This window comes from Pelophylax lessonae, assembly GCF_965119305.1.
Source record: "Pelophylax lessonae genome assembly, chromosome: 1".
NCBI lineage: Eukaryota > Metazoa > Chordata > Amphibia > Anura > Ranidae > Pelophylax > Pelophylax lessonae.
The window spans coordinates 568985300-568998421 of record NC_138768.1 but is presented as its reverse complement, the minus strand read 5'-3'; the positions used below and the strand labels follow the sequence as shown (position 1 = coordinate 568998421).

At 42.0% G+C, this 13122-nt stretch overlaps 1 protein-coding gene across 3 annotated transcripts in view; it reads right to left on the bottom strand.

Annotated features, from left to right (window-relative positions):
- RASSF6 (Ras association domain family member 6) overlaps nucleotides 1-13122 on the bottom strand; it is a 106294-nt gene that overhangs the window by 34740 nt on the left and 58432 nt on the right. For all 3 annotated transcript variants that reach the window (XM_082274285.1, XM_082274284.1, XM_082274286.1), the window contains exons 5-6: nucleotides 8297-8394; nucleotides 5154-5338 (exon numbers count right to left, since the gene is read on the bottom strand). In XM_082274285.1, the coding sequence (XP_082130411.1) occupies nucleotides 5154-5338; nucleotides 8297-8394 (283 nt within the window). The remainder of the gene's footprint in view (nucleotides 1-5153; nucleotides 5339-8296; nucleotides 8395-13122) is intronic.

Here is a 13122-nt window from a genome sequence, read left to right as displayed (position 1 = left end):
GCTGCACCGCACGGCACTATGGGGGAGGTTATTTAAAGGAAGAGAGAAGCGCGCGAATGGGGGGCCTTTCTGCGCTGGACTCTGAGGAACCAGCGAGCGAGAGTGAAGGACTGACACTGGATATTGGGCCAGAGCCTTTTAGCCTGGAGGGACGACGTGGAACCGTCCCATCTCAAGCACGAGGCACATTCCTGGAGGTCATACTGCTGTTTGCCGAGACCGGAAGTCATCCGCCAGAAGGATCCCGCGCGGCTGGCATATAGCCAAAGGACTGAGACCGCAGTGGAAGCGCGCGAAGGAGAAACTTCTGTTGGTGAGAGGGCACATGCCCAATAACTGACTTTATCTGCTGAAGAGACAGTTTTATCTACAGATAGCGGTAGCGCAGCAGGAGGTGATAAAACCCCGGGGTTTATCACCATACTCTCTCAGGAGACTCATAGACAAACAATAAGGTCTGTAAAGGAGTCGCCAGAGGCTTATCTCTCTCGCAGAAGTTATTGCTCAGTTACGCAGACACCCTGCGGTGACAACTAACAGCTCGTTGTTTTCTCTCTCTTGATCTTTATTCCTAATCTGGATTACAAATGAGCTCTATTCAATAACCTTGCTAGCGAAGATCAACAAGAAAGAAGAGAACTCTGGGGGAGGGACTCAGATAGGCCCACCTACCTGGTACTGTGTCTAGCCTTAATGCAGGAGGAGTGTGGGGGTATTCTTTTACCTTTTTAAAGCTGTTTTAAATAACCTTTTATGGACTTGTATTGTATTGTATTGTATCTCCCCTATTCAATTTGATATATAGTAAACTAAGTTTGGTTAATTACAATCTTGTGCGTTGTTCCATTGTGTCACCCAGAAGGACTACTATTCAAGAAGGTAACAAGGTATTGTTGCATAGTGAAGTATTGTATTCCAACCTGTGTATCTATTTGATAGTCCAGTCCTATTCTGGGTCAGTTGTGCCTGAGGAGGGATCGAGCCAATTTGATTGGGTTGTTAGGCAGGGTGTAGACCCAATAATATAATCAGCAGCTCCTGCGGGGGTGGTGCTACATATATATATATATTTATTGTGTGTATACACATACACACACACACACACACACACACAGATCAGCCATAACATTATGACCACCCATCTAATATTGAGTATGGCCCCCTTTTGCTAAAACAGCCCTGATCCATTGAGGCATGGACAAGTAACATCGACATAAATGGCAGGATCCAAGGTTTCCCAGCAGAACTTTGCCAAAAGCATCCCGCTGCCTGTGCCGACTTGCCTTCTTATACCGCATCCTGGTGCCATCTCTTCCCCAGGTAAGTGATGCACAGGCACCTGGCCATCCACATGATGTAAAAGAAAACGTGATTCATCAGACCAGGCAACCTTCTTCCATTCTCCGTAGTCCAATTCTGATGTTCATGTGACCATTGTAGAAGCTTTTGGCTGTGGACATGGGTCACCATGGGCTTCACAGCCCCATACACAACAAAGTTTCCACAGTCAGTGATGATTTAGGAAGCCATGCCATCTGCTGGTGTTGGGGAACTGTGTTTTATCAAGTCCAAAGTCAGCGCAGCCCTCTATCAGGAAATTCTAGAGTGCTTCATGCTTTACTCCGCTGATCAGTTTTATGGAGATGCTGATTTCCTTTTCCAGCAGGACTTGGCACCTGCCCACACTGCTAAAAGTACCAAAACCTGGTTTAATGATCAAGGTATAACTGTGCTTGACTGGCCAGCAAATTCATCTGACCTAAGCCCCATAGAGAATATGTGGGGTATTGTCAAGAGGAAGATAAGAGACACCAGAACCAACAATGCAGATGAAAGCCCCTATCAAAGAAACCTGGGCTTCCATAATACCTCAGCAGTGCTACAGGCTAACCACCTTCATGCCACACCGCATTGATGCCGTAATTCATGCAAAAGGAGCCCCGACCAAGTATTAAGTGAATACTATACTGTACATGGACATACTTTTCAGTAAGCCAACATTTCTGTATTAAAAATTTTTTGGTCTAATGTAATATTCAAATTTTCTGAGATACTAAATTGTGGGTTTTCACGAGCTGTAAGCCATAACCATCAAAATTAAAAGAAAGAAATGCTTAAAATATAACACTGTGTATAACGCATCTATATAAAATATGAATATATAGAAAGCCTGTGGTAAAATTAAGAGTCTATAGTACCAGCATCCCTTTAGAATTGAAGAATGGATAGGGATTATACCCAAGACCAACCTGGAAAGTACGGTCAATGGGAATGGGGGGGAAAAGGATAGAACTGAAATGGGGACTTTCTCGGTACTGTATTAATCAAATAATCAAAAAGTAAAATACAAATTTGTATTTGAATACAACATTTAAAAACAATGAAAACATATATTGCATATAGGAACTGTATCAGAGTTTTTGAACAGTTGTATGAGCACAAATGCAGTTTTGTTAATCCAAAGGTGGATTTTCAAACTTCCAGATGTGTGTACCTCGACATGTTTCGTGGCGAACCACTTCTTCGGGAGGGTATTTTACACACTATGCTCTTTCTGACAATGATAAACAATCAGTTAATGATAGCATAATATAATATATAGAAATATAGAATGAAAAGGTCGTTGAAAAGAAGGTGAGGGATGGGATGGGATAGTAATTTCTATCCCATCCCATCCCTCACCTTCTTTTCAACTACCTTTTCATTTTCATTTTCATACCCAGCTATTCAAACTGGGAGTGGTTTTTATCACATCTTGTTTTTCCCACTAATTTCATAGCACCAAACCATCAAACTCACCAACTTTGTAGGAATCCTTCCTTTCCTTTCTTCCTGTTTTTATACAGGACTGAGTTGCACATGCGCCTCAGTACAAGATTCAACCATATATTAAAAAACATCCATTTAACTGGTTTAAATTTAGTGTCTCCCTTGTCCGCCGGTGAGAGGATTTGGTGGTTGTGCACCCAGGTCTGTGATCCATCAGAGCCTTGAACATTAGGTAAGATAGTCCTCCCTTATTTTTGTATACATGCTTTTCTATTCTATATATTATATTATGCTATCATTAACTGATTGTTTATCATTGTCAGAAAGAGCATAGTGTGTAAAATACCCTCCTGAAGAAGTGGTTTGCCACGAAACATGTCGAGGTACACACATCTGGAAGTTTGAAAATCCACCTTTGGATTAACAAAACTGCATTTGTGCTCAAACAACTGTTCAAAAACTCTGATACAGTTCCTATATGCAATATATGCTTTTATTGTTTTCAAGTTTTGTATTAAAATAAAAATTTGTACTTTACTTTTTGATTATTTGATTAATACAGTAACGAGAAAGTCCCCATTTCAGTTCTATCTCCCCCCCCCCCCCCATTCCCATTGACCGTACTGGGAGGTTGGTCTTGGGTATAATCCCCATCCATTCTTATATAAAATATGAGTTTCACTTTTTGAATTGAATTACTGAAATAAATTAACTTTTTGATGATATTATAATTTTATGAGATGACCCTGTATATTTTTGATTGGGCCACATATTCTTTTATAATACACCAGGCTTGCAGAGCTTGTACTCTAAGCAGATTCTTAATTATTACCAATGGTACACTCTTACACTACAGATAGAATTCATTACAGGGTATGCCTCAATGGCAATTATTTACAACTGCAATGAAGAAGCCAAAGTAGCAGTCAATGTAAGTATAATGACCCAGGTGTGGTGGGGATGCTGTGGTCTAGCACAGCGGTCCTGAACCTTTTTTGTACGGGGGACCGGTTTTGTGGAAGGAAATTTTGCCGAAGGGTTGACAGGGAATTTGGCAGCGGGTTATTTGTCGGGCTGGTGTTAGCACTTCAATCTTCAATTTCCCAACACCATTCTTGATATGGTGTCAGGATGATTGAATTACATTATTTCTATTACTACACTGTAATATATAATTCAATTGTTAACTCACCATAATGCAGAATCAGTGGGAGCCCTGAGCTTGCCACTCACCAGTGTTGCCTGCCACCCGATGCAGTGTGTCACTTGTTACCCATAGCCTGCCACCAGATGCAGCATACCACTTGTCACCCATAGCCTGCCACCAGATGCAGCATACCACTTGTCACCCATAGCCCGCCACCAGATGCAGCATGCCACTTGCCACCCATAGCCTGCCACCAGATGCAGCATGCCACTTGCCACCCATAGCCTGCCACCAGATGCAGCATGCCACTTGCCACCCATAGCCCACCACCAGATGCTCACATAGAGGCCTGGCTGTGTGTTAGCGGCCAGGTGCCTGCGACTCCTTCTGGCTCCCCCTCCAATCCCCACTCAAGGAGACTTCTATCGTGCCTTTGGTTACAGCAGCGCTGGACCAGGCCGGCCTTGCGCTGACTTTCCCCAACACGGTCCAACACAACAGGACCCCGGGAAAGGTGAACGCCCCTCCTGCTGCTGGTTGCCTCGCGGCGACTCGATATCCCCCTTCAGCCACCAAATAGTTCATCTCCAGGCAGCCACCATGATGCCGCCTGATGTGCCTCCTCCATGTGGCAGTGCGGCCCAGGTTCTGACAGGCCACGGACTGGTACCGGTCCGTGGCCCGGGGGTTGGGGGCCCCTGGTCTAGCAGGAGGTCAGGGAGGAATTAGATCCCTATTCAGTTTGAAAAGACATATAGGTAAAATGTGCTGAGTTGGTGTACTGAGCAAGCAAGGTAAAGGTATAGTCAGGTATCTCCCAGGAATGATTATACACATTTATTGCAATGTCAAGGCTGTCTTTCCAACTGCCAGTGCAACTTACTATGTTTTCCCTATAAACAGCACATTCCATTCTATCTACAACAGAAGTGATAAGATTAGTGATTTAACTGTGCATTATTAAACCACCTTGACTTTACTTTCTTGTAAATAGGGTAAACACCCCTCAGTTTGCCAAACTTGTTGGAATGACATCACTAAAGCCTGACTGGCTCAAATTATAATCTCACGCCATTAGCCTAATGTCTGCTGTACAGGTAACAAGAGGATATTACAAATGCAGATTTCAGGTATTTAGTACAGAAACCTAGTGCTGCAAGGCTACAGTCCTATATTTGTGAACTATTTTAAATAATAGTAGAATATTTCTAGATGATCGTAGAGGCTTGCCTCTTACCTTATAGTTATAGAAGTGTCCATTGATGGAAAACCGATGCTTCTGTAGATGGCTTCTGTCTGGAGTGTCTGGACGAATCCTTTTCCTAACTAGTGCGGCATCACTCATGGTGCGGTATAAAGACGGTGAATCAGGGTCATGGTCATTAAGGTGGGGCTTCAGGGTGCTACTGCTATAGTCACACTCTGAAGGGATTATAGGAAAAAAAAAACACAACAGGTTAAATTAAAATGTGAAAATAGGAAGAACTAAAATATGCAAAGTGTATTAGGATGTGAAATTTGATATTTTTATAGTGGAACTCAATCCAGAAATTTATCCTGCAGCCATTCTTTCTACCATTACATTTCCCAAGTTTGATGGGCAGCAACGCTCAACCCACTTCCTCTGAGCCCAGGTTGTCCTGCCATGGACCATTCTGTGTCTGAACAGGGACAGTGCACAGCTTGACATTGTGTACTGAGACAAATCACAGACTCGCGATTCAAAATGCCCATGTGTGAATGCAGCCTCCGTGTGCACTGCAATTTGCTAAATTCTTCCTATTATGCAGTTTATGCACATAAGTTTGTCTATACGTTACAGCTATTATATATGCTGATATACAGTATGTATACAGTAGATATGCATGTTTACTATATATATACTTTCTCTCTCTCTAATGTAATATATATATATGTATGTATGTATATATATACACATACAGTATCTCACAAAAGTGAGTACACCCCTCACATTTTTGTAAATATTTTATTCTAAGTTTTCATGTGACAACACTGAAGAAATTACACTTTGCTACAATGTAAAGTAGTGAGTGTACAGCTTGTATAACAGTGTAAATTTGCTGTCCCCTCAAAATAACCCAACACACAGCCATTAGGCTACGTTTCCACAAGTACGATGCCAAAGTCGTGCGATTTACAGTGCAACTTTGCAGTGCAACTTTGATGCAAAGTTTTTGATCTGACTTGACACACTCTGACTCAAAGTCGCATCAAAGTAGTGCAGGCACCTTTTCAAAGTCGCTGCAACTTTAAGTCGCATAGATGGGAACGGGTGCCATTGAAATCAATGGACTGTGACTTGTCATGCGACTTTATTAGTCCAAAGTCCCACGACAAGTCGCACTAGTGGAAAAGAAGCCTTAATGTCTAAGCCACTGGCAACAAAAGTGAGTACACCCCTAAGTGAAAATGTCCAAATTGGGCCCAGTTAGCCATTTTCCCACCCCAGTGTCATGTGACTCATTAGTGTTACAAGGCCTCTGGTGTGAATGGGGAGCAGGTGTGTTAAATTTGGTGTTATCACTCTCACTCTCTCATACTGGTCACTGGAAGTTCAACATGGCAACTCATGGCAAAGAACTCTCTGAGGATCTAAAAAATAGAATTGTTTCTCTACATAAAGATGGCCTAGGCTATAAGAATATTTGCCAAGACCCCTGAACCAAGAATGCCAACATGTTCTGTGACATACTGAAGCAGAGCATGATCCCCTTGTTTTGTAGACTGGGCTGCAGGGCAGTATTCCAATATGATAAAGACCCCAAACACACCTCCAAGACGACCACTGCCTTGCTAAAGAAGCTGAGGGTAAAGGTGATAAACTGGCCAAGCAAGTATCCAGATCTAAACCCTATTGAGCATCTGTTGGGTATCCTCAAACGGAAGATGGAGGAGTGAAAGGTCTCTAACATTCACCAGCTCTGTGATGTCATCATGGAGGGGTGAAAGAGGATTCCAGTGGCAACCTGTGAAGCTCTGTGCCAGTGGTTGGGCATGAATGGCTGTGTGTTGAGTTATTTTGAGGGGACAGCAAATTTACACTGTTATACAAGCTGTACACTCACTACTTTACATTGTAGCAAAGTCTCATTTCCTCAGTGTTGTCACATGAAAAGATATATTAAAATATTTACAAAAATGTGAGTGTGCACTCACTTTTGTGAGATACTGTGTATATGTAGCCCCTGGTTCACTGCTGCTCTGTCTGACAGCAGACCGGATATTCACTGCTGCTGCCCTGCAGCTCTTCTACTCTTCTTGAGGAGAGGGTAGAGAGAGGATACTGCTGCTGATGCTGGGCTGTGTGTGTAATCTGAGATCCTGCCCACCGCCTGGGTTCTAGGGTCACAAAGAGGAAGCAGAAACAGGGCTGCTGTGGATTCTGGGAAAGACAGAGTCTGCTGGAAGGAACTGTGACTTGTGGGGAATGTGGCCCCCAGGGAGAATAAGCCTGTACTTCAAACTGGCCCTGGAAATACAGATCCCAGCTTGATCAGGGCTCTAAAGAGAGGAAAAGAAAGGACTGTTCCTGGACTAGGGGCAGTTTTGAGGGTAATGTTGTCGGAGACTGACAGTGTAGCAGGCTGCTAACATGATGGTTTACCACAGTGTCGGAGAAGCAGAGAGTAACAAGCATCTCCTGGTTTGTGGGAATGCTACTGTTGAGCCTGGTGATGCTGCTTGATTGTCAAGGAGGACACCACTGCAGATTACTCCACTGAGCCCTGAAAGGAGAACGGGAGGACACAACTTGTCATCTTGGAAGTCAGTGAGAGTACCCTGCTACACCTTGTTTAAAGGAATAGGATTGCCCGTTTGTGGCATCATGCAGGCACCTATACCCAGGTTCTGAGGAACCTAATCTTGAGTTCCCCAACACCTGATTTGGGCCCAACACACTGGCCCGTAGTGGAAGGTTTGCCAAAGACTGCCCAGACCATTGTCCTAGCATCATCCCTTAGCCAGGACCTTACCTAATATAGGGATTAGGGGTCATTCACAGGTCTGCCTGTTTATTATTAGGTGTATATGTGTTTTTTTTTCTTTTTTTGCAACTGTTGCACCTATTTTTGCTAGAGTTTATTGCCATTTTCCATTGATTGGGCTGTTGAATCATTGTGTATTATAGTGTATTGTTGCAATAAATATTCACTCGTAAGCCCAGATGTCCTGAAGAGTGTGGTGCTGCATGTAGAGTCATGGGCATGAGGAACAGGAGACCCGAGAAAACAGCAGCTCCTTCGGGGGTAAGCACTACGGAGGTTATATTTGATTGTCAAGAGGTTTATTGAATATTTATTACTCTGGCAGTTTGGAAAGCACTAGCTTTTCTTTTGGATTTTGATTCATGATATTTACCATTCTGTAAGTCTGATTCACCATCATAAGTCTTTTCAGCTTCTTCTATTTCAGCAATGTGATGAAGGTCATCGAATTCACCCCAACGCATCATTCCACTGGAAAAAATGTAATATGCAAAGATTATATCATTACACCGAGATGTATATTTATTATGAGACCATTATGGTTAAAGCTCAATATTTCAATGAAAGAGCAGTAGCTGAGCATGGGATACTAATTCTAATTTATCACTGTAATGGTAGCCTTTTAATATTACATCTAAAATGTACAATGGACAATAGATAAATTACAGCCATACCAGCAAGTTGACATTGCAATTTATTTGCATCTGTAGTCTAATTTATCATATCATATAATTTTCTTTTATGTATTTTATCTTTGTGTAAATTAACAAAAGTCATAAACAAAAGGCACAGGCATACTGGGTAGTGCCTATAACCCTTTTAATATAATGATAAAAGCTTATAATTGCACTTACAATGGCAGTGAACAAACACTAGTATAGGGAAGCCAGCTACTTGGGCAGTACCAGGATAGAGAATTATCCACACAATGTTGGCTTCCTTATGTTGACTTTGTTAGGTGCAGTGCAGTTTTATGCTTTTATTATTATGTTAAAAGGAATTATATGTTATATCTAGTCCATATCCTTACCTCATACCTGCAAAATAAGATGTCATGAAAATATAAAATCTAAGGATGAAGCAGAATTCTTGACTTTTATTAGTTATGGATAGAACAGAGAATGATTAAATCCCTATCAGTTTTTTATTTCTGTCTGTGTTTCTGTTAGCAAGATATTTCTTCTCCTGTTGTGTTTTCCGGACCGGAAGAAAAGATAAATTCTCCCTTGGGCGAACAGACAGTAATAAAATTCTTTTTTTTTGGAATATAGAAGAGTTAGAACCTGTATCAAGTGTTTATTGGTGTCTTCTCTTCATCTTCTGTTTTGTCACCCAAACAAGTGAAAATAATTTCTCCAATGGGAACACAAACATCAACAAAAGACCTTTTTATTAGAATGGAGAAAGGTTAGAATCTCTGTTAGGTGCGTATTGCTGATTTCCTTACTTCCTGTTGTGTCACTGAGTCTGGAGACAGATTGTCTGTCCAATTCTGCAAGCTGTGTTTCCTCCTGCAGACTCCTGTGTCACTACAGAACACAGTAGTGATGTATAGACCAGCAGATTGGACCACAGAGCACATTTACTTGAAAGTGCCCTTGCACATTAAGGAAAGGGGCTTCTGACTGGTCAGAAGCATGGCATTATGTTAGTACTGTGTCCCCTTTAGGCTATAAGAAGGACTAGCTAGGTGGGGGGCTGTAAAAATAACCTGGGGATGGGAAAATGTTCCCGTCTGGTTCCTGAATGAGAAGATCCAACCCTCCCTTCCACACATTAAAAAATAAATGTGCCAGTCACAGGTTACTGGTACAGTTGTTTTCTGGAATCTTTATGTTCATGTTGGAGTTATTTTATGGAGACTATTGATAAATAAAGCTGTGGTCTTGCTCTTACAATCAACAACAGTTTCAGTGCCTTTATGATTATGAAGGTGCAAGATATGTTTTGTGATATTGAGGCTATGGATTGATTTACTAATGACAAATAGATGCAGCTGCAAGTGCAGTTGCTCCAGAGCTTAGTAAATGAGGTAAAGCTTAACTTTCCAAAGAATACCCAATCATATGCAAGGAACGTTAAGAAATAAAATGCTTTTTTTACTTGCACATAGGGATGAGCTTACATTTGACTTGAACATTGGCTGTTTGCTCGTTTGTTGAATGACAAACAAATGGACTTCTTAGCAGGAACTTTGAGTTCCTGCATTATCATGGACTCTGACCTCTGAGTCACCTACTGGCTGGGGGATTTGAACCCACAGCCATCTCAATGCAAGCCTAGTATTCTACCACCTATGCCACTGTTAAGCCTGCTTAAGCTGGACACACTCTCCCTAACTTATCTCATCCACTGTGTGTAGGGTGAGATAGGAGTGAGTTAGGTAGGGAAAGTGTGGTTACTCTAAGTGTGCTTAATGGTGGTGTAGGCTTGCAGTTGCTAGGTTGTAGTTTCGAATCCCTTGGCCAGCGGGTGATTTATACGTGGAATTCTATAGTTAATATTACATTGCGGGCAAGGGAGAGAGATTTTTGCTTTTTACAGTTTGTTGAGATCAGATAGTGCAGTGTATACCACAAAGTTATATATATATATATATATATATATATATCTATATATCTCTCTAATATATATATATATATATATATATATATATATATATATATATTTATATTTATATATATATATATATATATATATATATATATATATATATATATATATATATATATATATATATACATATATAGACACTTTAGTTTATATCAGTTTATGTCAGTATTGCTAAAAAAAAAAAACGGCGTGGGGTCCCCCCCAGTCCATACCAGGCCCTCGGGTCTGGTATGGATTTTAAGGGGAACCCCGTGCCAAAATGTTAAAAAAACGGCGTGGGGTTCCCCCTAAAATTCATACTAGACCCTTATCTGAGCACACAGCCTAGCTGGCCAGGATGGGGGTGGGGGCGAGAAAGGCACCCCCACCCCAAAGCATCTTGCCCCCATGTTAATGGGGACAGGGGTCTCTTCCCCACAACCGTGAGCTGTGGTTGTGGGGGTCTGCGAGGGAGGCTTATTGGAATCTGGAAGCCCCCTTTAACAAGGGGGCCCCCAGATCCAGCCCCCCCATGTGAATGGATATCAGGTACATCACACCCCTACTCATTCACCAAGAAAGTGTACAAAAAAATAAAGACAAAAGCCAGTTTTGGAAAAGTCCTTTATTAAAAATTAAAAAAAAAAAGTGTCCTGCTTCTACAGATGCTTTCCGCGCTGTTTTGATTTTGGACAGCTCTTTTGAAGGGATCTGACATCACAAGCCTCCCCACAATGCACTGCTCAGGTACAGTGAATAAATTACTGACTTAATGTAATTTATTCACTGCACCTGAGCAGTGTATTGTGGTACATGACGTCAGGTCCCTATAAAAGAGCTGTCAAAATCAAAACAGCTCAGAGCTCGGGAAGCATCCGTAGAAGCAGGAGCTTCTTTTTTTTTTATTTCTATTTTTTGGGCGGGCGTGCGGGCGACTGATCATCAGGGGACACTTTTTTTTATTTTTTAATAAAGGACTTTTCCAAAACTGGCTTTTGCCTTTATTTTTTGTACACTTTTTTTGGTGAATGGGTACCCAATATCCATTCACATGGGGGGTGATCTGTAGCATTGTATGATTCAGGAGAGGGGGGGCGCTTGCTCACCCCCACCCCCATCCTGGCCAGCCAGGCTGTGTGCTTAGATAAGGGTCTGGTATAGATTTTTTTTAATTTTGGTGTAGGGTTCCCCTTAAAATCCATACCAGACCCGAGGGGTCTGGTATGGATTTTGGGGGGGACCCCACACCGTTTCTTTCATGTTTTTATCTGTATTGCCGGGAGCCGACAATACATTACAGCCGCGAGCAAGTTTAAATGACATTTTTTCCTTTAGAAATGTCAGTATTGCTGCAGCAGGCTACAAACATTGCACAAATGTGCCACTTTACAGGCACATTAAGGCCCCCCCCCCCCCCCGGGCAAGATAGTTAAAAGAATTTTTCATTTTTATTGTTTCTCTTTTAGCATTATTAAAATCATTGCTCCTGTAAAAACAATCTTTTTAAAATAATTTTTTTGCATTGATTCATGTCCCCCATGGCAGTACCTGGGTCCCCATACACTTTCTTGGGCCAATAACTTGCATTTAAGCCTTTAAATGAGGACTTTTGATTTTTCAGGGTCGTGTCCCATAGACTTTAATGAAGTTCACATGTTTGCTACAAAATTTCCCCTGTTTGAGATGTTCTAGTGCACACCGAACAGGGTGGTGTTCGGCTCATCACTGCTTGCACATGATTGGATGATGGAAGTCAGCAGAGCTTCTGCTCATCTACTAAGCTCTGGAGCAACTGCACTTGCAGAGTGCAACTGAACTTTGAAATGTGCAAAGTCTATTTGCCTTTAGTAAATCAAACCCTTATGTTTTTGCTTCTTAACAGTCATGGAACAGATTCTTTGCTTGAATAAAGTGATTGTAAAGTCTAATTTTTTAAAAATTTGCACAGAGTGGCCCGGATCCTCTTCTTCTCAGGTCCATCTTCTGTGCTTCTGGCTTCTCCCTCCTGTTGAGTGCCCCCACAGCAAGCAGCATTCAGACACAGAGCCGTGACCCAGCCCCACCCCCTCTTTCTCCTTATTGGCTGACTGACTTTGATTGACAGCTGCTGGAGCCAATTGTGTCACGCTGCTGTCTCAGCCAATGAGGAGGGGAGTCCTGGGCAGCTGAAAAACTGGATAAAGATGGGCTAAGGTAAGTATTAAGGGGGCTGAGGGGGGGGGGGGGGCTTCTGCACACCGAAGGCTTTTTTATCTTAATGCATAGAATGTATAAAGATAAAAAACCTCCTGCCTTTACAACTCCTGTAAGTTGTTTAAAGCACTGACCAAATACAGATCACAGATCTAATAGCACAGGAATTCCCCAGAGTAACCCCATCCATATACACAGTAACTTCCAGTGGGGCTGGGCTCCATCTTTCTTACGGGCAATGTATCTGGCAATATCCAGTGCACTTGCAGCCTGCTACTAGATGCTGTGAAAAATCCACATTAAATACAGGCTAATTCTGATGTTTTGGATTACCACCCAAAAAATGGTACAGGCTGGATTGGAAGGCTTAGATTAGGTTTGTAAACTGATCAAATATACTAGAGTTTCATTAAA